At 44.8% G+C, this 27,958-nt stretch overlaps 1 protein-coding gene across 10 annotated transcripts in view; it reads left to right on the forward strand.

Moving 5' to 3' along the window:
• fhod3b (formin homology 2 domain containing 3b) overlaps window positions 1-27,958 on the forward strand; it is a 601,875-nt gene that overhangs the window by 294,549 nt on the left and 279,368 nt on the right. For all 10 annotated transcript variants that reach the window (XM_078198392.1, XM_078198352.1, XM_078198362.1 and 7 more), the window contains exon 5: window positions 8,510-8,615. In XM_078198392.1, coding sequence (XP_078054518.1) covers window positions 8,510-8,615 — 106 coding nt within the window. The remainder of the gene's footprint in view (window positions 1-8,509; window positions 8,616-27,958) is intronic.

Here is a 27,958-nt window from a genome sequence, read left to right on the forward strand (position 1 = left end):
GTTGGGCGCCAGGGGGAGCGGGGGGGTGGGGTGGGGTGAGGGGTTGCCCCCTGGGCAGAGCCAGCCTGTGTCCTCTGGCACTGTCCAAGGGACAAGTGGCAATACCCGGGGACATCTTGGCACTGCCCATCGGGCGTAGGGCAATGCCAAGGGGGTGGGGCCTCTGGGGGACAATCAGTGGGGGTGGGGGGGGGGTTCCTGCTGCCGGGAATGGTGGGGGTGGGGAGGGAGGAGATTGGCGCACCCGCAGTGGTCCACTCAGCGCTATGCTTCCGGCCTCTCGGGCGGGAAAAGGCCCCAGCCCCTGATATTTGGATTGATTCATGCTTGTGCTCTCTGCAGTGCACAAATAAATAACCAATGTGATTTACTCCAGTTTTTATGTGAATTTGACACTTCTAAATCTTCCCCACCCCCGTCCTGATGTTGCTTTGGATTTGCCTTTGTTAAAGCCATCTACCGCAAGAGTTTTAAAATTGCTTTTCATGGACACATTGTGTTTCTTATCCCAATGAATAAATAATTAATCAGACCTTTGGTATTGAGTAAAATTTACATACCACATAGTTCTGACAGTCCACGAGGCCAGCAGGTGTTGGAATTTGAGAGTCTCAAGAGACCAGCTGGAGGAAGATGCCAATCTTTCTAAAATAAACCTCGGTGGTTGCCCAACACTGAGTTGGAGGCTTAAAAAAACATGTATCTGATCGAAGGACACACTTTAACTCTTTCTGGAATCATCTGGGTGGAGGCCAAGGTAGGGAGGATAGTGTCTAGCCCTCTGCGACCCAGTGAAGGCCGTGGGACTTGATGGGGTAAGATATCTTCCACTTTGACCACTGAATTTAATGGGCAGGATTAAAATCAGCCCCAAGTGCCAATATTCATTAACCCATTGCTAATCGAGGTTTCAGTCTAGCACACTTGGTTCAGGATAAAGTACTCTCAAAGGACTTTTCGATCTAAATAGCTGCCTATGTGATTTCCGCTTTCTTCCAAATTGTAAATCATTCATTTGCCGCCTTCGGAACGAGACTGCAGAAACGATTGTTGGGAATGAATTGCCGCCAGTGAACTTCAGTCTGGAGCACATCCTTATGTTTCAATATTCTTTTCTTCAAATTGGGAATTCCAATTTCCTTACAACTATGAAGCACTCCATTGGATTCTGAGACGATCGAGGTGGAATCACTGTGTCTCTGTTAAGTGGGGATTGACCCATACCTTTGCCTTAGAATTGGATGTTGTCTGGCACTGGGTTGAACTCCACCTGATACAGAAGTCTTCAATGACATTGGGGAGTGTTCGGTGATTGTTATCCAGGACTAGGAAAGATGTCTATTCAGCAGATGGTTCTTTGGCCACCCAACTCTTGTTCAAGTCAGCGATTTCCATTTTAGCTGCCCTACAAGGTCAGATCTCCAGCAGGCTGCCCCATGTCTCCCAAATCTCTGAAAGTGTCCTCTCCGGTGGAAAAAGTTAAAAGTGAATTGAAAGTTTGACCTTTGTTCCCTTTTGTTTCTCTTGCTTTCGTCAATAAGGATGCACCATACGAAGGTATATGGAACACTAGTTTTTATCAGTCATGGCATAAAGTACAAGGACAAGGAGCTGTACAGAAAGTTGGTTAGGCCACAACTGGAGTACTGTGTGTAGTTCGGGTCACCTCACTATACGAAGGATGTGATTGCACTGGAGAGGGTGCTGAGGAGATTTATCAGAATGTTAGAAACATAGAAACCCTACAGTGCAGAAGGAGGCCATTCGGCCCATCGAGTCTGCACCGACCACAATCCCACCCAGGCCCTACCCCCTTATCACTACATATTTACCCGCTAATCCCTCTAACCTACACATCCCAGGACTCTAAGGGGCAATTTTTAACCTGGCCAATCAACCTAACCCGCACATCTTTGGACTGTGGGAGGAAACCGGAGCACCCGGAGGAAACCCACGCAGACACGAAGAGAATGTGCAAACTCCACACAGACAGTGACCCGAGCCGGGAATCGAACCCAGGACCCTGGAGCTGTGAAGCAGCAGTGCTAACCACTGTGCTACCGTGCCCCCATGTTGCCTGGGATGGAGCATTTGAGCTATAAGGAGAGATTGGATAGGCTTGGATTGTTTTCTATAGAGCAGAGAAGGCTGAGGGGGCCATGATTGTGGTGTTTAAGATTGAGGTGTATGGACAGGGTGGATAGGAAGCAACTGTTCCCCTTGGTTGAGGGGTAAATCATGAGGAGGCAAAGGTTTAGGGTAAGGAGCAGGAGATTCAGAGGGGATTTGAGAAAAATCTTTTTCACTCAGGGTGGTGGGGATCTGGAATGCACTGCCTTGAGGGCGGAAACCTTACAACCATTAAAAAGTATTTGCATGAGTACATGAAACATCATAACATTGAAGGATATGGGACAAGTGCTGGAAAATGGGATGAGCACGACTTTAGTGGTAGTTATTGAAACATATGCAGGGAGCTGTTTTTCTAGATCTCAGTTGGAAGCAGGAATAGCTGTTTAACTCTCCACAAGTGAAGTGTGTGAAGGAAGCCTGATTAGAAAAGCAAGCTGCTGGTTTACTTCAGAAGCAATCCCAAGACAGACAAAAGCCTTGTGTGGTAACAGTTAGTAGATTGTTATGGATCTTAAAACCTGAAAGATGCTATGGAACAGTTTGGGGAGAATTAGCTCTGAAGCGAGTTAAGTTGAGATTCTGTGGAATTGTTTGAAGTAATAATACCATGTAACACCATTGTCTTAATTAAGTGTGCTTCTTAAGTTGTTTCTATTTCTTAAGCAGTTACTTTCGTAAAATCATAGAGTCGAGGACACCATTCTCTTGGTTTCAAACCTCTCCTCATACGATACAAATTGCAAAATACAGTTGAAGGTAGTTGCTTCCCTTCTGAGGTTTGAACAACTCAATATTTACCAACAGCTATGCCTTCAACAAAGTCAGTGGTATTGCAGATGGGGAGACAATGGCCTAGTGGTATTATCGCTAGACTATGAATCCAGAAGCTCAGCTCATGTTCTGGTACCTGGGTTCGAATCCCACCCCGGTAGGTGATGGAATTTGAATTCAATAAAAAATATTTGGAATTAAGAATCTACCAAATCTCTGAAAGTGTCCTCTCCGGTGGAAAATGACCATGAAACCATTGTTGATTGTCAGAAAACCCCATCTGGTTCACTAATGAATCCCTTAGGGAAGGAAATCTGCCATCCTTACCTGGTCTGGCCTACATGTGACTCCAGAGCCATAGCAATGTGGTTGACTCTCAAATGCCCTCGGGCAACTAGGGATGGACAATAAATGCTGCCAGCCAGTGACGCCCATGTCCCACAAATGAGTTATATTTTAAAAAAAGATGGTCGGAAACTCATTTCAATGCCAAATGGGACAATGACCAGGGAGGAAGATGGGGTTGAGGGGTGGGGAACAGAGCTTGTGGCAGGGACCAGAGATCATGACTTTGCTTTTCTCAATATTTAACTGGAGAAAATCTCTTGCCAGCGATGGCCAGTTCTCGAGAATTAACAGTTTTAAAAGGCATTAGGGTAACTTTGGTTTGCATTTAACGTAGTTTCCATTCTTTACCAACTGTGCAAAGAATGCAAAGTGAGACTGGATTCTGGTAAGATGATGAGCCAGTCAGGCAGCATTTGTGGCTGACGCTGCCTCAGTGTAACCTCAATGCAATCTTCTCTTTAATTCCCTGGACACTTTGAAGCTACCTGCAATTAATTCAAATGTTTAGACAAGGCTGATGCTGCCTAAACATTTTGAAGTTTAACTTCTGGGAGCAATTAAAGTCTAAGCAAGAGTGTGCCGAGCTCTCTAGCACAGAAGGATCAAAGTCTCAAAGTACTGGGGTTCTGTCTGGGGACAACGTACGCTGCAGCTACCAGGCTTAATTTAAACATGTCCAAATATAGATGAAAGGACCTCAGCTAGTGAAATCAGCTCGTGTCTCTTTGTCTAATTATTTTGGATGCACTCATCTGAGTGGATTGCAACTCCTAATCCTTTCAAGGTAGAAAGGATGTTCTCCTTTTATTGAAAGTTTGTTCGATAGTCGATTGCACCTGAGTTCTAACAGGACTGGACAGACCAGATGCAGAGAGGATGATTTCGCTGGCTGGGGAATCTAGAACCATGGCACACAGTCATGGGGAACAAGTAGACCATTTAGGACTGAGGTGAGGAACAATGTCTTCACTCAAAGAGCAGTGAACCTGTGGAATTCTCTACCTCAGATGGCCGTGGAAGCCAAGTTGCTGAATGTATTGAAGAAAGAGATTGATGATTTTTTAGATTTTAATGACATCAAGGAGTATGGGGAGAAAGCCATGGCATTGAGATCGAGGATCATATTGAATGGTGGAGCAGGCTCGAAGGGCCGCATGGCCTACTCCTTCTAGTTTCTATGTTTCGGGCAAATATTTGATCAGTTCATGAAATCTGTTTGTGTTTAATTAATAAACTGCAAATAGTGCTTAATAGGAGGAATTGTGAACAAGGGTTCATTGTCCAAGTTAAATGAACGATAATATTTCGGGTCAAGGACTGTAATTCTGTTCAAGTTGACACCAAAGAATTAAATATTTAACACGCGTTTGACAATCAGAATTGTGTAAATATTGTCAGTAAAACTGTACTCGGCTGGGTCTTGCAACTCTGTTCATTTGTGTCACTTGCAAAGCAGTGCAATATTGCCTTTTGTCTAGCGCCTTCTAATAATATTTGGGTGTCTGATTTTTCCACACTGCAGTGTCACTGATCTCTGAAGCATTGCTGTAATCAAAGGCAAATGTGTGCAGTTGAAATTGGAAAGCAAATTGACAGGTTATTTAGTCCATTGGTCTTGGATGCCCCTGTTATTGGCTGGCATCATATGGGAAGGTGCTGGAGGTGATCAGTGAAGGATCCTACTGAAGAACAAGGGAAGAGTTGACTTCTCCACATAGAAGGGACTTAAGAAAAGTTCAAGAAATTATAACGATCCTAGATTTACCAGATTACTGCAGAATTTGAATTACGGAAAAGGTTAATTGCAACATGTTAACATAATAAAATCCAATACAAAAAATCCAATGAGTTGTATGTGGATCCTAACTTGTGGTTTTTTGTGTGCATGACGGGCAAATGTCTTTGAGGGAATTCAATTTGCCCCTGGGCTGTTCGTGTAACTGCCATGGTCAGGGCACATGACTGTGGGCATGTCAATCAGTTGCCTGCTTACCTGGTCTCAGACCCGGAGTGTGCAAGGGCCAGAGAAACTGGATTGACCAGAGAGAACGTGGAAGTATTTTCAAAATATCTGATTTGTAGCAGGTTTGTGTCTTTCTTACCATATATAATGCCTGTTGGCCACTAAATGGGTTTTTTTGGCGTTCAGTTACTGCTTATTAGTAACTCAAATATAGTTTCAAAATGGGTAGAGGTGGCACAGTGGTTAGCACTGCTGTCTCACAGTGCCAGGGACCCGGGTTTGATTCCTGGCTTGGGTCACTGTCTGCGTGGAGTTTGCACATTCTCCCCATGTCTGCATGGGTTTAAAAGTTTAAAGTTTATTTATTCGTCACAAATAAGGCTTACATTAACATTGCAATGAAGTTACTGTGAAATTCCCCTAGTCGCCACACTCCGGCACCTGTTTGGGTCAATGCACCTAACCAGCACGTCTTTCAGAATGTGGGAGGAAACGGGAGCACCCGAGGAAACCCACGCAGACACGGGGAGAATGTGCAAACTCCACACAGATAGTGACTCAAGCCGGGAATCGAACCTGGGTCCCTGGCGCTGTGAGGCAGCAGTGCTAACCACCGTGCCACCCAAGAAGGAGAATAGTGTGGGAAAATGTGAGGTTTTCACTTTGGCAGGAAGAACATAATATACAGAATATTGTTTAGAAGCTGAGCTGGACTAGCCATCTGGTAGCCACAGAGCAGGTCAAAGGCCATGTATCCTGTGGCAAGTAACTCACCTCCTGACTGCCCCCAAGTCTGGTCCAACATCTACAAGGCACGAGTCAGGAGTGTGATGGAATACTGTCCACTTGCCAGGATGGGTGCAGCTCCAACAACGCTCTAGAAGCTTGACACCACCCAGGACAAACAGCCCACTTGATTGCCACCCCTTCCACAAACAGTCAATGCCTCCACCACTGATGAACAGTCGTAGCCATGTGTACCATCCACAAGATGCACCACAAGAACTCACCAATTTTCCTTAGGCAGCACCTTCGAAACTCACGACTTCTACTGTCTAGATGGTTAAGAGCAGTAGATGTCTGGGAATACTGCCACCAAGAGGTTCCTTCCAAGTCACTCACTGTCCTGACTTGGAAATAAATTGTCGTTATTTCACTGTCGCTGGGTCAAAATCCTGGAGTTCTCTTCCTATCAGCATTGTGGGTGCACCTACACTTCAGGGACTGCAACAGTTCAAGAAGGCAGCTCACCATCACCTTCTCAAAGGACAACTAGGGACAGGCAATAAATGTTGGTCAAACCAGTGGCACCGACATCTCGTCAATGAATTTTAAAAATGGAGACGGACTGCAAAATGTTACAGAGAGATCTGGGTGTCCTCGTAAATAAATCACACAGTTAGGAGGCAGGTGCAGCAAGTAAATTTGTTTTAAATTCATTCACGGGACATGAGCGTCTCTGGCTGGCCGGCATTTAGTGCCCATCCCTAATTGCCCTTGACCTGAGTGGTTTGCTCGGCCATTTCAGAGGGCAATTAAGAGTCAACCACATTGCTGTGGCTCTGGAGTTGCATGTGGGCCAGACCAGGTGAGGATGGCAGATTTCCTTCTCTCAAGGGCATCAGTGAACCAGCTGGATTTTTACGACAATCGACAATGGTTTCATGGTCATCAGTAGATTCTTAATTCCAGATTTTTTTTATTGAATTCAAATTCCACCATCTGCTGTGGCGGGATTCGAACCTGGGTCCCCAGAACATTAGCTGAGTTTCTTGATTAATATTCTAGCAATAATACCGCTAGGCCATCACCTCTCCTTCAGAACGCAAATGGAATGCTGGCTTTTATTGCAAGGGGAATGGAGTATAAAAGTAGGGAAATTATATGTAACTGTATAGTGCATTTGTGAGACTGCATCTGCTACTGTGTACAGTTGTGGTCTCCTTGAGGGATATTGGAGTTGGTTTGGCCAATGTTTCCATGGGCAGATTCCTGGGATAAAGGAGTTGCCTTGTGCAGATTGGACCTATGCTCATTGTAGTTTGGCAGAATGGGGGTGATCTTATTGAAACATAGAGAATTCTCAAGATGCTTGACAAAATAGATGTCGGGAGGATGGTTCCCCTCTTGGGGACTCTGGAACCAGGAGGCACATTTTCAAAACAAGGGATCTCCTAAATAAGCTGAGATCTTCTGAGCGTCTTTAACCCTTGGAATTCTTTACTCCAGACAGCATTGGAGGCTGGGTCATTGATTGTATTCAAGGTTGAATTAAACAGAATTTTGATCTACAATAGGGTTGAAGGTTATTGGGGGCGGGCAGGAATGTGGAGTTAAGGCCACAAATCCGATCGGCCATGATCTTATTGAATAGTAGAGTAGGCTCAAGGGGCCGAATGGCCTATTCCTGCTTCGAATTCTGATGCTCTTATTCTGTTCATTTTAAAACATGTGAATGTCTGACATTAGATTTTTTCTATTATTGATTGCGGATCATTCATGATGAATGTTATTGGCTCTAGAAAGAAAGATGAGAGACAGAGTATGGAATAATAAATTGGGGCTCTCTTCTCATCTTGAAGTGTTGCTCTGGTTTACTGAGCCAATGGTACCTATACCATTGGCCAAGATAGCACTGTGATGGGAAATCTTACTGGGGCAGGAATTAACAGGGAAAGACCATAAACCGACTGTAATAATTATCTCTCAAAAACAAACAAAAAGCTGGAAAATCTCAGCAAGTCTGACAGCATCTGTGGAGAGAATGGAGCCAATGTTTCGAGTCTGGATGATCCTTCGTCAGAACTGCTCTGTCCACAGATGCTGTCAGACCTGCTGAGATTTTCCAGCATCTTCTGTTTTTGTTTCAGATTCCAGCATCTGCAGTAATTTGCTTTTACTCAAGTAACTGACAGATATCACCAAATCTTTCGAACTGAGATAGCAACGTACAATGATATCAATACCAGGCCTCCTGGGTCTGTGAAGCCAGTGGCTTGAGTATTTTTTTTCTTTGGAAAAAACAATCTTCTGTGATTCCCTATTCAAATGCCTCCAGTCTTACCTCTTTTATAGTCGTATCCTCTTCCTTGAGACATAAGAATGGAACGATTCTCACTGTGATTCCCATGCTCAATGTTTCGAAGGGATGAATCCAGCGCGCGGTGTTGGCCATAACTTGGCATTGATTAGCAAGGCCACCAGTAGCGTTTTTTCAGTTCCTATACATGCAACAGAAGCATAATTATTTTCTTTACACATTAAACTCACAGTGCTATCCTCTAATCCCAATAGGATGACAAGGATTTGGTTCACGAGTTTGTCGTCGCTGAGGGTCTGACATGTTTGATAAAAGTTGGAGCAGAAGCAGACCAGAACTACCAGAATTACATCCTGAGAGGTAAGCAATGCTGTCTGAGTGATTTCTGAAGGAAACGTGTGGTTTGTTTCTTTTCACTCTGTGCCAGAGTTTGTGCAGACCTCGCAGTCTGGTAGCTTCAGCTGAAACAGTCCGACCAAGTTCTGGCAGGAGGCCTTCGTGGTTAGAGTTGACCTGCTAAGTATGCTAGCCGGCCTACATTTTCTTTTCTTCTGATTTTTAACCCTGGAACATTTAAGCATCAACATTGTGCTGTCATGGCCTTGCCACAGAAAAAAACATTCCACCCCTCAATTTCTCCTCTTACAGGTAGGGAGTCTAGCTTTTAGCTGGAATGGTATGAAAATATTCCATGGCACTGTTTCAATATTTAACCTTTTGGAGCTGTCATGAATATTCAATCATCAGAATTGTGTCCTGCTGTTAACCAAGCCAAAATAATGAAATGAGCAGGAATGCCCCATGTTGAGCATCTATCTTGGGTTGAATCTCTCCTTTGATTCCAGGCAGTTCTGTTTGAAGTTCTGGATATTGTGTGCTGAAGTGATGGACATTTAAAATGTTTGTGCTTGGAGTTTTTTTTCTTCTGAAGAAGAAGAGTTTTAATAACCTTAAACGTTACAGGTGATCGGAACTGATTTTAAAATGTCAATCACTTCAGCTCCGGTTTTAAAATCCATGCTCTTGTTTACAAATGTCTCCCTGGCCTCACACCCCCCCCACCCTGTCTCTGACCACCAGCCCTACGAAAGCCTTCATGATTTTTTCATTCCTCTAAATATGGCCTCTCTTGTGGATCCCCAATTGTGATCTGTCCACCATTGGCAGCCATATTTTTAATGGCCACCATTCTTATCGCTGCTTTGGCTTCATTCTTTGCAATTCCTTCTGTAAACTTCTCTGATACTCCGCTTTTCCTTGATTGAAGTACTCCTTATCTGTCCTGAGCTCCTTCTGTGGCTTGGAATGAAAAAATGTTTTATTTGGTATCACTCTTGTTGAACATCATGGGATTATTTTACTGTGCTGAAGGTGATACGTAAATGGAAGTTATTGTTGTTGATTTTGCACACAGCTCTTGCTTGCTCTCGCCTCTCTAACCCTTCTAACTTCCTACCCCTCTCACCGCTTCACCCCTCTCTCTGGCTTGTGCCCCCTCTGATGCTCACTCTCTCTGGCTCATGCCCCCACTGGCACTCACTCTCTCTGACACCCACGCCCCCTCTGGCGCTCACTCTGTCTGGGCTTGCACCCCCTCTGGCGCTCGCTCACTCTGGCTTGCATCCCCTCTGGCGCTCACTCTCTCTGACACCCACCCCCACTCTGGCGCTCACGCTCTCTGACACCCACGCCCCCTCTGGCGCTCACGCTCTCTGACACCCACGCCCCCTCTGGCGCTCACGCTCTCTGACACCCACGCCCCCTCTGGCGCTCACGCTCTCTGGCTCGCGCCCCCTCTGACGCTCACTCTCTCTGACACCCACGCCGCCTCTGGCGCTCACTCAGTCTGGCTCGCACCCCCTCTGGCGCTCGCTCACTCTGGCTTGCACCCCCTCTGGCGCTCACTCTCTCTGACACCCACGCCCCCTCTGGCGCTCACTCTCTCTGGCACCTGCCCTCCCTCTGGCTCTCTCTCAGACTCAAATATCAGCAGTGACCAGACCTGGAAATAATGTTCTCTTACAGGCCTTGTTAAATTGAGCGATGAGTTGAAACAATATGGTTTGTATTTTTTACTTGCTGGACCTAATGGGCTGCGTTTGAGGGGAAGAAATGACCAAGAGATCCGCAAATTGCGTGATTTATCCTTGCTTAGAATTTGCTCTATTTATATTGGGTCTGTGCTGCCTCTGGTTCTTGTTTGTTTTATCAGTCCCAGCGCCTGGAAAGGCATTGTGTCCATTTCAAGTGTGTCTTTCCTGGAGGCTCACATTAATCTCAGTTAATAGACGGCAGTCAGAGAGTTGCAAGGAAGAATGTCGAGAGATTCTCATGCTACCCCCAACTACAGAAGAAAGGTTTGGATCAGTCTTGAGCAGCAGCAGATCTCTCAAGATTGAATAGCTCTTTGAGACTAGTTGCTGGAGATTTGTGGTTCATTTATGGGAAGGTAGCTGCCATGGGAAATGTGTTTATATACAGTATATCCCTCCCAGTTGAATTTGTTGAATGCTGTGCTGACCATTAAGAGAATTCTATATTTACATTAGACTGTCACATCAGGATCAAAGCAGGTCATGATCAAAGTTACAGGTGACTGACTAACCCTCACCACCACTCCGCTTGCTTCTACCCTGACACATAATTTTGATTTGATTTATTATTGTCACATGTATTAGCATACAATGAAAAGTATTGTTTCTTGCACGCTATACAAAGCATGCTATTCATAGAGAAGGAAAGGTGAGAGTGCAGAATGTAATGTTACAGTCATAGCTAGGGTGTAGAGAAAGAGGTAGGTCCACTCAAAAGTCTGATGGCAGCAGAGAAGAAGCTGATCTTGAGTCGGTTGGTACGTGACCTCAGACTTTTGTATCTTTTTCCCGACGGAAGAAGGTGGAAGAGGGAATGTCCGGGATGTGTAGGGTGCTTAATTGTGCTGGCTGCTTTGCCGAGGCAGCGGGAAGTGTAGACAGAGTCAATGGATGGGAGGCTAGTTTGAGTGATGGTAATAATGCATTTAAACACTGTAATAATAGATAAAGGTAATTTTTATCCCGGTAGTGTGAAGGGAAGATGACCAGTCAGCATTTCATAGCACCAACTGTATCCTCGTGAGATGTCTCCATTTCTTACATCCATGAGGAGTGGTTTTTTTTGTTGACAATTCTTTTGTTCTTGGAAGCCTTTCTGAGTTACCCATTTTGGGTGGAATTTAATACCCTTTTCCATAACAAAATTAGTAGCAGTGCGGCATTTAATCCACAAGCTGCGGACTGCCCCACCTTCTCATCTCTGTCCTGATTACGTCAGGAAGGCCTCTCGGTGGCATTTCCTGCCCCACCGCCTCTTTGTCACCTGACCTGCCCACCATGGACTGAATTGGGGCAATTGAGATCATTAAGTGGCCAACTAAGTGGTTGGGGGACCCGCCCTGTCGGAAGCCTGAAAAGTATGATAAACTGGGTAGCTCACGGGCTCCCAGGGAATCTCTTGCTCCACTCAGCATCTGATTGAGGGACACAGCATCAGGAAGGGGGGAACCATCTTGTTGCTGACCCCTACCCCCTGCAATCCCCCGCCTGCCATCACTCAGTTGTGCCTGGATCCATGGGTAATCCCAGGCCTGAGGTGGATGCAATACCAGCAGCAGCCACTCCCTCTCCATGGTGTTGCTGAGCGATGAAGAGCTGCTGAGTTCTGATGGACTGGAAGCCCACAGTGAGGAAGTTATTGCTGGCCACTTAGATAAAGATCCCGTGGTACTATTTCAAAGAAGAACAGGGGCCAGTTATCACTTGTGCCCTGGACAATATTTATCTCCCAATCAGCATCACAAAAAGAGATCATGTGTTCATTATGACTTTGCATTTTTGTGGGAACTTACTGTGCTCTTGTGTTTCCTACATAAGTGATTACATTTGAATGTTTCATTGAAGCATAATTTGTTGTTATTCCAATTAAGCAACATTGACTGCAACCAATATAGTGGGTATGTTGGGTTTAATGAGAATTTAAGGTTATAACACACCAGTTAAACATCAAAAACATATGAGTGTGGCAAATAGCTTATCCCAAGTCGGGCAGGATGGGTGACATGTCAGCAACACCTCTTCTCTCTCTCTTCTGTTCTCAGTACCTTTCTTATTCTTCAAGTCTACCAAAGAGTGTTAGGCCAAAATCAGAGTGGATCCATCAAGTGGTCTGCTTTTCACCACCTATACAACTGAAAGCCTTTAAAAATATTTTCTTTCTACCTTTTTACAGGGGTGGACCTAGGGTTCATTATTCTCAAGATGTCATTGTCCTCAAAAGTTTCTCCTTCAATTCAAATGTCCAATGTTATGTTGAGCTCTTTGTCCAAACCATAAAGAAAAATCCCACCCTTGAGTTATCTTCCACTTTCCACGGTCTCTATAGCCCTGTAGGTAATTCTGTTCTTGACCAATTATACCCTTGCAGATCTTCCCTTATCCCATCCTGATTTGATTATTGTCACATATATTGGAGTAAGAAGTCTAACAACACCAGGTTAAAGTCCAACAGGTTTATTTGGTAGCAAAAGCCACTCGCTTTCGGAACAGGCTGTTCCGAAAGCTAGTGGCTTTTGCTACCAAATAAACCTGTTGGACTTCAACCTGGTGTTGTTAGACTTCTTACTGTGTTTACCGCAGCCCAACGCCGGCATCTCCACATCATGACATATATTGGATACAGTGAAAATTATTGTTTCTTGCGCACTATACAGACAAAGCATACAGTTCATAGAATAAATAGGGGAGAAGGAAAGGAGAGGGTGCAGAATAAAGTATTAAAGTCATAGCTAGGGTGTAGAGAGCGATCAACTCAATATAAGGTAGGTCCATTCAAAGGTCTGATGGCAGCAGGCAAGAAGGTGTTCTTGAGTCAGTCAGTCCGTGATCTCAGACTTTTGTATCTTTTTCCCGACAGAAGATCATGGAAGAGAGGTTGTCTGGGGTGTATGGGATCCTTGATTATGGCGGCTGCTTTTCCAAGGCAAGTGGGAAGTGTAAACAGAGCCAATGGATGGGAGGCTGGTTTGCGTGATGGACTGGGCTACGTTCAAACCCATTGTGGTTTCTTGTGGTCTTGGCCAGAGCAGGCGCCATACCAAGCTGTGATACATCTGGAAAGGATACTTTCTATGGTGCACCTGTAAAAACTGTTGAGAGTTGCAGTGGACATGTTGAATTTTCTTAGCCTCCTAAGAAAGTAGAAGCATTGGAGGGCTTTCTTAACTATAGCGTCAGCAAGGAGGGACCAGGACAGATTTTTGGTGATTTGGACACCTAGAAACTTGAAGCTCTCGACCATTTCCACTTCATCCCCATTGATGTAGACGGGCATGTTCTCCACTATGCTTCCTGAAGTCGCTGACTATCTCCTTCATTTTACTGACATTGAGGGAGAGATTGTTGTCATCGCACCATTTCACCAGATTATAGAATCATAGAATCCCTACAGTGCAGAAGGAGGCCATTTGGCCCATCGAGCCTGCACCAACAACAATCCCACCCAGTCCCTATCCCCATAACCCCACATATTTATCCTGCTAATCCCCCTGACAGTAAGAGGCAATTTAGCATGACCAATCAACCTAACCCGCATGTCTTTTGGATTGTGGGAGGAATCCGGAATATCCGGAGGAAACCCACGCAGATACGGGGAGAACATACAAACTTCACACAGTCACCTGAGGCTGGAACTGATCCTGGGTCCCTGGCACTGTGAGACAGCAGTGCTAACCACTGTGCCACCATGCCGCCCAATTCAGATTCTCTTATCTCTTTGCTGTACTGCATCTCATCATTGAGATCCGACCCACTATGGTGGTGTCATCAGATCCCCATGATCAATTTCACAGCTCCCTCAAAACATCCTATCATTGACCTCGAAATCTACTTTCAGGGGCATTTGTTTGCCTTGACCTGTTATTTACGCTTAGAGCTGTTCATAATACCAGACCACCCAGACTAAGCTATTCTAATTCCTTATCAAACAATTGAACTATGGAATGATTCACTGCTGTACACTAATGAAACTAGCCCAGTGAAACAAAAGTTGAGCAATTCTCAGTATAACAAAATTTACAACATTAATCTAATTCTCTATACCTTCCAAATATTCATCTGGTATGTTTCTAATTTCTCACCTTGAAATGGAGAAACTTCACTCTCTCAACCGTGCCAGTTCTAGATTAGTGATTTGTCTGTTCACTTAGTGCATCAAGCACATCAGATAACATGTTATTGTGATTAGGACTATCAGGATTAGCCACTGGGCAACTGCTGAGGCTGTTTCACCCAGGGATACTAGAAAGCATTGAGACTACTTCCCATTCTCATCTCCTGGCTTGCTTCCTGCTTTTCCAATTTGAGTGTCATTTTGTTGCATCTTACCGACGTGTTTCTGGGAAGTATGACTTATTTCAATACTGGACATTCAAACTAAAAGATATGGGTGTCCAAACTTTACAGTGGCTTCTAGGGCCTCTCGCTATAGGCCAACATTCACTTGTGCTCGAGTTACATTGAGAGCTCTTACACAAGTTAAATGGGTGTTTCCAATTGGGTCCTTTGATCAGGTTTAAAACAAAAGGATGACCCAGGTGTCTATCACTCTCAAAATTGGGAATCTGACTCTTTTCTACATCAATGCTTTTTATGCCGAATTTGACAGGAAACTGTTATGTATGCACCTATTATGGTACTTAAAGAGCCATTCAGTAGGATGGTAACTTATTCAGTAGGTAACTTGAATGCCGGGAACACTAAGTGTGCATTGTTCCAGAGTCAGATCTAAGACTGCCAACTGGGTTCCACACTGGGAGGAGCTAATCCGCCAGGGATCACCTGACCTACACTCTTAAAGGGGTATTACGCACCCCAAACCCCACCATACATTATGTGCATATATTATAGGGGGAGGGAGTAGTGTAGTGGCATTGTCACTGAAAGAGTTATACTGAGACCCAGGGTAATATTCTGGGGAACAGGGTTCAAATCCCACCATGGTGAAATTTGAATTCAATAAAAATTCTGGAATTAAATGTCTAATGGTGACCATGAAACCATTGTCAATTGTTGTAAAAACCCATAGGGAGGGAAATCTGCCATCCTCACCTGGTCTGTCCTACATGTGATTCCAGAGCCACAGCAGTCTTGGGATAGGCAATAAATGCTGGCCAGCCAGCGACAGCCAAGTCCCATGAATGAATTTTAAAAATATTTCACTGGCTACAAAGTGCTTTGAGGCATCCGATGGTGTTGTCAAAGGCCTTAGATCTATGCGAATCTTCTTTAAATGCCTGGTGCAAATCAGAAGTCTGGCATGTATGCAAAGTTACCAATGCATTACCTCAGATTAGTACAGCATTGCTGAGAATCTGATAATAGATGGCATGTTGAATAATAAAAGTGCTCTGATCCCATGGAGCAATGTGCCAACCTGTTGTGTACATTCCAGATCTTGGTTTCTGCAACATTGATTACAAGAATAGTTGAGGCCAGTGCCAGGCATATTGAACAACAGTAGGTGCCTCTTAACTCTTCCAATCCCGAAAATGTATTTTTACCTTTTGTAAGTTGGTAAGTGGGTGAAACTGCCGGAGTGTTAGTCTGTCTCTATGGCAACTGGAATGATGGGTGCAACAGTGGGGCCTGTCGTATGCTGTGTTTCCTATGATTTTTTAAAAAGTTTATTTATTAGTGTCACAAGTAGGCTTACATTAACACTGCAATGAAGTTACTGTGAAAATCCCCCTAGTCGTCACACTCCAGCGCCTGTTCGGGTACACTGAGGGAGAATTTAGCACGGCCAACGTGCCTAACCAGCACATCTTTCAGACTGTGGGAGGAAACCAGAACACCCAGAGGAAACCCACGCAGGCATGGGGAGAGTGTGCAACTCCACACAGTTAGTGACCCAAGTTGGGAATCGAACCCAGGTCCCTGGCACTGTGAGGCAGCAGCGAGGTGGGTTGAACTGGTATGTGGGGAGATGTAGCGAATTAATGACTAAACTATCCATGCTTTTCTAAATTACAGTTAAAATTGCTCCTTTGTGAAGTATCTAGTGTATTGGAAAGTTGATTATTGTAGCTGTTGGAGGTCAGTCATCCCAGTACAGGATATTACTGCAGGATTTTCTCAGGGTCATGTCCAAGGCCCAAAGATCTTCAGCTATTTTGTCAATGTCCTTCCCTCCATCAGAAGGTTAGAAGTGGGGATGTTCTCTGATGACTGCGCAACGTTCAGCAACATTCATGACACTACAGATACTGAAACAGTCCATATTCATGTGCAACAAGGAACAACGAAGGAGCAGCGCTCCGAAAGCTAATGGCATTTGCGCCCAAATAAACCTGTTGGACTTTAACCTGGTGTTGTTCAAACTCTTACTTTGTTTACCCCAGTCCAACGCCGGCATCTCCACATCACAACAAGATGGGGACAGCACTCAGGCTTGGGCTGCTAAGTGGCAACGGATATTCATGCCACACAAGGGCCAGGCAATGACCATCTCCAAATAGAGAGAATCTAGCCATCTCAAGTTGACATTCAATGGCATTACCACCACTGAAACCCCCACTATCAACATTCTGTGGATTATCATTGACCAGAAATTGAACTAGGCCAGTCATATAAATACTGTGGTTACAAGATCAGGTCAGAGCATGGGAATTCTGCAGTGTGTAACTCGTGCCCTGCCTCCCCAAAGCATGTCCACCATCCTGACTTGGAAATATATCGCCATTCCTTCACTGTAAATGGGTCAAAATCCTGGAAATTCCTCCGTAACGGCGCTGGGGGGTATACCTAACACCATACAGACTGCAGCAGTTCAAGAAGATAGCTTACTATCACCTTCTCGGGGGCAATTAAGGATGGGCAATAAATCCTGGCCTTGCCAGTGACACCCACATTCTGTGAATGAATAAAATAAAAAGAAAGTGCAGCTCAAGGAATATTTGAAGCTGAAAGGAGTCTTTGATTTCTGGAACTGATCCCTGGGATTGTTCTCTGAGGACAATCCTTGCATTTCCAGATTGGCCAATATTTTCTAAATTTAAAGCATTAGGGAGTGATCTAACAGGAACATAAAGATCCTTAAGATGCTCGGTCTGGTAGCTGTTGGGAGGATATTGCCCCTTGAGGGGATCACAGCTTCAGAATGAGGGCTCAGTCTTCTCGGACTGAGAATCAGAGACATTTCTTCACTCAGAAGATAGTGAATCTTTGGAATTCTCTCCAAGGTGTAGATGCTCCTTCATTGAGTGTACTCCAGACACACATTGATAGATTCTTGGGTACTAAAGGAGTTAAGAAGAATGAGAGTAGTATGGAGAAAGTACAATTGAAATAGAAGATTTCAATTGGGGACGGCATGGTGGCACAGTGGTTAGCACTGCTGCCTCACAACTCCAGAGACCTGGGTTCGATTTCTGGCTTGGGTCTGTGTCTGTGTGGAGTTTTTACATTGTCCCCGTGTCTGCGTGGGTTTCCTTAGGGTGCTCCTGTTCCCTCCCACAGCCCAAAGATTTGTGGGTTAGATTGATTGGACATGCTAAATTGCCCCTTACAGTCCCGGGATGCATAGGTTAGAGAGATTAGCAGGGCAAATATGTGGGTTACTGGGATAGGGCCTGGGTGGGATTGTTGTCGGTGCAGACTCAATGGGCCCAATGGCTTCCTTCTGCACGATGAAGATCAACACTGGTATTGAGCAGACTCATCAGGGGTACTGGATGGATTTACAGGCTGATAATCAACCTGTTTGGCCATGGTATGAACACACCTTCCATGGCCAGCAAGCAAGTCCTGAAGTGGGACTTGAACCTGCAGCTTCTGGACCAGAGGTAGGGACACTACTCATTGCACCACAAGACCATTGTTTAAGGTGATACGTTTCTGAGGGGGGAAAAGAAACAAAGAATAGAAGTGTATAGTTAATGAACAGATGCTGAAGGGTGTGAATGAACAGAGATGTCAAGAGGTTAAAGCACATAAAGTGAGAGTGCTGATGGAGAAAGCCAATAAAAGGTCAATAGAATTTTGGGTTTTATGAATGGGAGTAGAATAAAAAAGTAACTGCAAATTTACATAGGGTGAGAGTACTGTGTGGAGCTCTGGGCAATCTGTTATTGAAAGAAAGATGAAAGACTTAAGAATTTGGGTCAGAATAAAATAGTGTTAAGGCTAAATGTGTTTGCCATTATGTTAAGATAAGATATATTATATATTTAATATTGAGCCAAATTTTTTGTGTGGGTGTGGAGATGCATTTTGGTGCACAAGTGACAAAGCTTTCTCCCTTCCTTTTAGGGGAAATCCACTCTTTCTCTGTATTCCCAACCCCATGTTTTTTTTTCCTCTGGCCTTCTTGTGGCTCAGGAATGTCCAGTGCACAAAACACACACTTGCCCCTGAAATAACTCCTCCGAGGCCAGTGTCTCTTCACCAGATTCCCTTTATTTACAAACTCTATTCTGCTTATAAGAATGCTTCAGGTGCAAAGTCAGAATCCACAATGCCAGTGGGCCTGACACTCCCATGTTTATATATAGGTGAGATGTGGAGATGTGTTTTCTACAGGCCACCCAATAGTAACAGGGATGTTGAGGAGCAGATAGGGAAACAGATCCTGGAGAGATGTAGGAATAGCAGGGTTGTCGTGATGGGAAACTTTAATTTCCCAAACATCGATTGGAATATCCCTATGGTAAGGGGTTTGGATGGGGAGGAGTTTGTTAGGTGTGTTCAGGAGGGTTTCCTGACACAGCATGTGGATAAGCCTACAAGAGGAGAGGCTGTACTCGATCTGGTACTGGCTAATGAGCCTGGACAGGTGTCGGATCTCTCAGTGGGGGAGCATCTTGGGGATAGTGATCATAACTCTATCTCCTTTACGCTAGCATTGGAAAGAGATAGGATCAGGCAAGCTAGGAAAGTATTTATCTGGAGTAAGGGGAAATATGAAGCCATCAGGCAGGAGATTAGAGGTGTAAATTGGAAGGAGGCATTCTCGAGGAAAAGTACTGAAGTAAGGTTTGATTTTCAAGGAATGTTTGTCTGGAGTTCTGCATGACAACGTTCTGATGAGACAGGGAGGTGTTGGTAGGATACGGGAACCGTGGTGCACGAAAGCTGCGCTGAACCTAGTGAGAAAGAAAAGGAAAGCGTACAAAAGGTTCAGAGAGCTAGGCGATGATGGGGATCTAGATGAGTATACGGCATGTAGGAAGGGACTTGAGAAAGAAATTAGGAGAGCCAGAAGGGGTCACGAGAAGGCCTTGGCAGGTAAGATTAAGGAGAACCCTAAGGTGTTCAATAAATACGTGAAGAGTAAAAGGATGAGATGTGATGGAACAGGACCTATAAAAGGTGAAGGTGAGAAAGTCTGTACAGAACCGGAAGAAATAGCAGAGGTACTTAATGAATATTTTACCTCAGTATTCATGGTGGAAAAAGACCTGGGTGGTTGTACTACAGGATTGAGGCGGACTGAAAAGATTGAGTATGTGGACATTAAGAAAGAGGATGTGTTGGAAATTTTGAACAGCATCAAGATAGATAAGTTGCCGGGACCAGATGGGATGTACCCCAGGTTTCTGTGGGAGGCGAGGGAAGAGATTGCAGAGCCTCTGGCGATGATCTTTGCATTGTCGATGGAGATGGGAGAGGTTCCGGAGGATTGCGGATGTGGTTCCTATATTCAAGAAAGGGAATAGGGATAGCCCAGGAAATTACCGACCAGTGAGTCTAACCTCAGTGGTTGGTAAGTTGATGGAGAAGATCCTGAGGGACAGGATTTATGAACATTTAGAGAAGTTTAGTATGCTCAAAAGTAGTCAGCACAGCTTTGTCAAAGGCAAATCGTGCCTTACGAGCCTGGTGGAGTTCTTTGAAAATGTGACTTAAAACATTGACGAAGGAAAAGCGGTAGATGTGGTTTACATGGACTTCAGCAAGGCGTTCGATAAGGTCCCCCATGCAAGACTTCTTGAGAAAGTGAGAGAGCATAGGATCCAAGGGGCTGTTGCCTTGTGGATTCAGAACTGGCTTGCCTGCAGAAGGCAGAGAGTGGTTGTAGAAGGGTCTTTTTCTGAATGGAGGTTGGTCACCAGTGGCGTGCCCCAGGGATCTGTTCTGGGACCCTTGCTGTTTGTCATTTTCATAAATGACCTGGATGAGGAAGTGGAGGGATGGGTTGGTAGGTTTGCCGACGACACGAAGGTTGGTGGTGTTGTGGATAGGTTGGAGGGATGTCAGAAGCTGCAGCGTGACATAGATAGGATGCAAGACTGGGCGGAGAAGTGGCAGATGGACTTCAACCCGGATAAATGTGTAGTGGTCCATTTTGGCAGGTCAAATGGGATGAAGGAGTAGAATATCAAGGGTAAGACTCTTAGCAGTGTAGAGGATCAGAAGGACCTTGGGGTCTGGGTCCATAGGACTCTTAAATCGGCCTCGCAGGTAAAGGAGGTGGTTAAGAAGGCGTATGATGTGCTGGCCTTCATCAATCGAGGGATTGAGTTTAGGAGTCGGGAGATATTGATGCAACTTTATAAGACCCTCGTCAGGCCCCACTTGGCGTACTGTGCTGAGTTCTGGTCGCCTCATTACAAGAGGGATGTGGAAATGATTGAAAGGGTGCAGAGAAGATTTATAAGGATGTTGCCTGGATTGGTTGGCATGCCTTATGAGGATAGGCTGAGGGAGTTCGGTCTTTCCTCCTTGGAGAGACGAAGGATGAGAGGTGACCTGGTAGAGGTGTACAAGATGTTGAGAGGTATAGATCGGGTGGATTCTGCTACGAGAGGACACAGGTTTAAGGTGCTGGACAGTCGGTACAGAGGAGATGTCAGGGGTAAGTTTTTCACTCAGAGGGTGGTGGGTGAGTGGAATCGGCTGCCGTCAGTGGTGGTGAAGGCAAACTCGATAGGGTCTTTTTAGAGACTTCTGGATGAGTACATGGGACTTAATATGATTGAGGGTTATAGGTCAGCCTATATATAAGCCTAGGTCGGTAGGGACATGACCGGCGCAACTTGTGGGCCGAAGGGCCTGTTTGTGCTGTATTTTTTCTATGCTCTATGTTCTATGCCGGCATTGGGCACAGTAAGAAGTCTCACAACACCACGTTAAAGTCCAACAGCTTTATATGGAATCACGAGCTTTCGGAGCGCTGGTCATTCCTCAGGTGACTTATCTGAGGACGGAGCGGCGCTCCGAAAGCTCGTGATTCCAAATAAACCTGTTGGACTTTAACCTGGTGTGAGACTTCTTACTATATGTAGGTGAGGCATGGCCAATCCACCTAACCTGCACATTTTTGGGATATGGGAGGAAACTGGAGCACCCGGATGAAACCCATGCAGACATGGAGGGAAGTGCGAACTCCACACAGACAGTCACCCAAGACCAGAATTGAACCCGGGTCTCTGGTGCTGTGAGGTAGACGTGCTAACCACTGCACCGCCATGCCTCCTATTGTCATTCGATACTCTGCTGCAACACATTCTGAACCAGTGGGACAATTTCCACTGCAGCAGGCAAGATGAATAGTGAATTTAATCAAGTTTCTTGAAGTTGTAAAGCATTTCAATTGCACAGGACAAAAATTCATTTAGTTGCGTGATTGGTGCCAAGTGGGCAATCACTTTAAGAAGCTGAGGCAATTGAAACTGATGGAAAAATTGGATGAGTCAGAGAATACACTGGCCTCTGGCGAGAGTTTGATGCAGTGAAATGAGTTTCTGCTCAATGCTATGGAGAGTGAACAGAACATTGGGGTTAGTTTTGAATTGATTCAGGGCGATGGGAAGAGACCACAACAGTGAGATTAGTTTGGGATTTGTCCGGCCTTATGGTGAGAGAGAACGGAGTCATGGGATTAGTTTTAAACTCCTCTCGCAAAGTGCCAGTGAAGATTGAATGTCTCTGAGCTTTAAACTTCTGTGGGTTTGTGGTTAGAGCAGATAGAAACTAGGAGCCGGAGTAGGCCATTCAGCCCTTCGAGCCTGCTGCACCATTCATTTTGATCATGGCTGATCATCGAATTCAATATCCTGATTCCTCCTCTCCCCCTTCCTCCACCATTTCCCTTGATCCCTTTAGTCCCAAGAGCTGTATCTAATTTCTTCTTGAAATCAGACAATGTTTTGGCCTCAGCTACCTTCTGTAGTAGTGAATTCCACACAGTCACCACCCTCTGGGTGAAGAAATTTCTCCTCGCCTCCATTCTAAATTCTAAATCTCCATTGGGCAGCACGGTAGCACAGTGGTTAGCACTGCTGCTTCACAGCTCCAGGGACCTGGGTTCGATTCCCGGCTTGGGTCACTGTCTGTGTGGAGTTTGTACATTCTTCCTGTGTCTGCGTGGGTTTCCTCCGGGTGCTCCGGTTTCCTCCCACAGTCCAAAGATGTGCGGGTTAGGTTAATTGGCCATGCTAAATTGCCCCTTAGTGTCCCGGGATGCGTAGATTAGCGGGTAAATATGTGGGGATATGGGGATAGGGCCTGGGTGGGATTATGTTCGGTGCAGACTCGATGGGCCGAATGGCCTCTTTCTGCACTGTAGGGTTTCTATGATTTCTAAAAGGTTGGCTCTTTCATGGAAGTTGCAGAATGTATGTGACTTGTTACAATATGGCTGATCATTTGTTACTGTCTCACTCAACCAATACCTTTAAACGCTTGGAAAATATTGTGCTCAGCTCAATACCCTTGGCATTCTGCGATCCCTGCTCCAGGGAAGACCACACACAAGTGGCTCCTACAGCTTTTCTCCTGTTCCAATTTTAAAGTACCAATTTTCTGCCAGCAACTAACCTCTACCCCAGAGCGCATCCACAAAAATACACTGGTTTGCACAAAGCCACAGAAAGACATTGTGCCACATGTGCAGGGCAACATTTCTGTGAGAGTTAGAGAGACCGTTCGTTTATATAGTGCCTTTCATGACGTCAGGAGATCCAATCTCCTACTGTAATTTTGGTGGAAAAAGTGTCAACAACTTTTAACACCCGTTTGTCATTTAACAAAGGCCACATTGGGAGATCAGGCATAAAAAATCCAAGCAATGTTCGTTCCGCCAATTGATCCTGTCCCGCCCAATGAAAGTTAAAGGCAATGTTTACAGTGTGTGTAATGACTTCAATAGAAACAGTAAGTGAAATCTGAAGCTTTTGGATTGATTTAAAATCTGTGATTAAACTCCATTAGTAAGGTGCCCCTGGCACTAGATTATTGCGAGCCTTACATGAACTCAAGTTATTTTTGCTTTCATCATGGTCTGACAGCAACTCCCTTTTCTCACTAGACAAGGTACAGAAAGCAACAGCCTGCCCGCTCCTCGCCTTTCCCCAAATAGAACTTCCTGATCCACTGCGGCCTTCAGTGTATGGCTGTCCAACTTTTGCCCTCGAGTCCTTTAATTGAATAACATAAACAGTGCTGAGCACAGGCCACCACTTCTCCACTTAAAAGTACTTCTCCTGTAACCAAGTCCACTGAAGAGCGTTCTCCTCCCAGGCAAAGGTATATTTTTCTCAATGAAGCCACAACACTGGTGGCATGGTGCCACAGTGGTTAGCACTGCTGCCTCACATCACCAGGGACTCAGGTTCAGTTCTGGCTTCGGGTGACTCTGGAGTTTGCACATTTTCCCCCTGTCTGCGTGGGTTTCCTCCCACACTCTACAGATGTGTGGGTTAGGTTGATTGGCTAAATTGACACTTAGTGTCAGGGAAATTATCAGGGTAAATTCATGGGGATAGGGCCTGGGGGGTGGGATTGTTCTCAGTGCAGACTGAATGGCCTCCTTCTGCATTGTAGCGATTCTATGAGACCAGATATTTTTTTTAAACTGCAGGGTCAATGAAACATCAGTGGGCAAATCCAGCACAGCATTAAATACAAGCACCTGGCCAGTTGTACAGAACTCGTGAGTTACTTCTGATCCACAGGTCATCATTTTAACAGCACCCCGCCACTTCCCTGAATCCTCTTGGCTTCCCCTGGGGATCTGCCCGTGCTGCTTTCTGTGATGTGGCATGTTTAAAATGGTGCAATTGGCAGGTTGCTGGTGGAGCATGCAACTGTCGACACTGACCTGTGGAATGTTGGCAGCTGTTTTTCTGGTGTCTCTTTCTATAAAGTAAATTCCAGCAGTGATGGTGCAGCGCAGATAAATCGGTAATGCACTCGACATCAGAAGCAAAAACGTGTTTCATTTTATATTCCGACACCGTCAACAACATGGCTGTGGCAGTGGTTGATATATTTGAAGACAGAAACTCGATGGTGAAAGGAACACCAGATTATTTTCCTCCTCTTCAATAAATATATTGATATTTCAACCCTATGATATTAAATATATTGACATTTCAGCCCAAATATAGGTTTAAGGTGAGAGGGAAGAGATACAAAAGGTTCCAGAGGGGCAATTTTTTCAGAGAATGGTGAGTGTCTGGAACAAGCTGCAGGAGGCAGTAGTAGAGGCGGGTACAATTTTGTCTTTTAAAAAAAATTTAGAAAGTTATCTGGGTAAGATTGGTTTAGAGGGGTATGGACCGAATCTGGACAATTGGGAGGAGCTTAGTGGTAAAAACTGGGTGGCATGGACAAGTTGGGCTGAAGGGACTGTTTCCATGCTGTAAATCTCTATGACTCTAAATATATTGGCATTTCAGCCCTATATATAGGACTGAAATATCAACATATTTATTGAAATCATAGGGAAGGAAAATAATATATGTAATAATTCTAATTCTCAAAAATTGCAGTACTTTGGGTCAAAATGATGGACATGTATCTCTAACTTTTCCAAAAATCATACAATGGTGCAGCACTGGAGGTTGTTCAGCCCTTCATTTCTGTGCCAGCTCCTTGATGGAACAATTCATTTTATCCCTCTCCATTCTCTATCCCCATAGCAAATCATTTTTTTCTTCCTTTTCAATTTTTTATTCAGTTCTTTTCTGAAAGTTAATATTGAATTTGTTTCCAACGTTCTTTCAGGCAGTGCATTCAATTGTAACAGCACATTGCATGTATTTTATAACTAGGCTTTGATGACCACTTTTTGTCAGTGTGTCTCAGGTGCAGTTCAGAATCATCCATGCGTGGTATTAACAAAATAATCCAGCTTTATGATGCGTTTCCCTCAGAAGACAAGGACGTAAGGAAAAGGAGCAGGAGTATCTTGTCCGGCCCTCAAACTATCTTTGTAATTTAAGTGATAATGGCTGACCTTCTGCCTCAACTCCACTCTCCCACTTCTCCATGTTCCTTGAAAGACCAAAATATGGATATTGAATTTGGTGATCAGCCATGATCATAATGAATGGTGGAGCAGGCTGAAAGGGCCGAATGGCCGCCTGCTGCTGCTGGTTTCTATGTCTATCCCAGCCTTGACGATTTCCAATTAATGGAATACCCACAATCCTTTGGGGTAGACAGTCCTGAAGATTTGCAACCGTCCGAGTGAAGAAGTTTCTCCTTGCTTCTGTGCTAAGTCCCTTAGTAAGAAGTTTAACAACACCAGGTTAAAGTCCAACAGGTTTATTTGGTAGCAAAAGAACAAAGAACAAAGAACAGTACAGCACAGGAAACAGGCCCTTCGGCCCTCCAAGCCTGTGCCGCTCCTTGGTCCAACTAGACCAATCGTTTGTATCCCTCCATTCCCAGGCTGCTCATGTGACTATCCAGGTAAGTCTTAAACGATGTCAGCGTGCCTGCCTCCACCACCCTACTTGGCAGCGCATTCCAGGCCCCCACCACCCTCTGTGTAAAAAGCCACACAAGCTTTCGGAGCTGCAAGCCCCTTCTTCAGGTGAGTGGGAATTCTGTTCACAAACAGAGCATATAAAGACACAAACTCAATTTACATGAATAATGGTTGGAATGCGAATACTTACAACTAATCAAGTCTTTAAGAAACAAAACAGCATGAGTGGAGAGAGCATCAAGACAGGCTAAAAAGATGTGTATTGTCTCCAGACAAGACAGCCAGTGAAACTCTGTGGGGGTTACAAATAGTGGGACATGAACCCAATATCCCAGTTGAGGCCGTCCTCGTGTGTGCGGAACTTGGCTATCAGTTTCTGCTTAGCGACTCTGCGCCGTCGTGTGTCGCGAAGGCCGCCTTGTAGAACGCTTACCCGAATATCAGAGGCCGAATGCCCGTGACCGCTGAAGTGCTCCCCAACAGGAAGAGAACAGTCTTGCCTGGTGATTGTCGAGCGGTGTTCATTCATCCGTTGTCGCAGCGTCTGCATAGTTTTCCCAATGGACCATGCCTCGGGACATCCTTTCTTGCAGCGTATCAGGTAGACAACATTGGCCGAGTTGCAAGAGTATGTACCGTGTACCTGGTGGATGGTGTTCTCACGTGAGATGATGGCATCTGTGTCGATGATCCGGCACGTCTTGCAGAGGTTGCTGTGGTTCTCCTGGAGGCTGGTTCTCCAGCCTTCAGGAGAACAGTGACCATGACACCACACAACCCTGCCACGGCAACCTCTGCAAGACGTGCCGGATCATCGACACAGATGCCATCATCTCACGTGAGAACACCATCCACTATGCTTTAAGAAATATATGTATATTATGTTTCTTGTAAGGAGTATTCTTAGAATTCAGATCTGTTTTGTTAAGAATCTTTTAAATTGCTAGCTAGGGCGCAGGATATGTACTCATTTTACACCTGGAGTATTTGTTTTAAGCTAAGCTAATGCACTTGCGTTTACTTGGGTTTCCCCAGGGGTTTCAGAGTCAAGTTTTTGATTGGGTTGATTGACAGGGACAGAGTCGTGTGCTTAATGGGAGGAGCTAAGATTGTAGAGAACATACACAGTTTATCTTTCATTTTTAAAACAAGCTGTTGCTGCCTTGTTCTGAAAGAAGCAATGTGTGTCTCTCTCTCTCTCTCCAGAAATATTCTGAAAGCTCTCGGACTGTTAGCCTTAGATAAACAAGTAAGCCTGTGTTTTGATGACTAATTTTAAAGAGAGAGTTTAAGTCTGTAAAAGGAATATTGTTTGAATTGGAAGTCATAGTGAGGGGTTAATGGTTAAGAAGTGTATGGTTTTGTTCAAGTATCATTCATATGTTAAAAGTTAAGCTAATTCATTTGTTATAGTCATTCTGTTTTGTTAAATAAAATTCATTTTGATAAAAGCTCCTTAATATATCAGTAGAATCACATCTGGAGTGAAACACTCTATCCTCACATTAACACCAAAATAACAAATTGTTGGGGTCTAGTCTAACTTCAGAATATGTTTTGGGTTCTGATCCATACCATAACACTACTTAGCATCACAGTCTTACCAACTGAGCTAACTCGCTCACCCAGCTAGTTAAAGGATTGGGCCGGAATGTTACAGCCGTTTACGGCAGCAGGATTTTCCCATTAGGCTTACAGTGAACAGAGATTTGGCTGGGTGCCAAATTCTCTGACCTCACTGCAGTGTGTGTGGCGAGAATGACTGTGAGACCGCGCCCTTTCGCTTTCCTGATGCAGTCACATCGAGGGACAATGCCACTTGGTTCATTTATCCTGCCCTTTAGCTTTTGTTTTGCCTCTCGTCTCTTTCATATCACAAGCCTGTTTAGCTGTTTGTTTTGGAGCATTCACCTCGCCCCACCTTCAATGAAAGATATCATTGGCCTTGGAAT

The sequence above is a fragment of the Mustelus asterias genome, chromosome 2 (assembly GCF_964213995.1).
Source record: "Mustelus asterias chromosome 2, sMusAst1.hap1.1, whole genome shotgun sequence".
Taxonomy (NCBI): domain Eukaryota; kingdom Metazoa; phylum Chordata; class Chondrichthyes; order Carcharhiniformes; family Triakidae; genus Mustelus; species Mustelus asterias.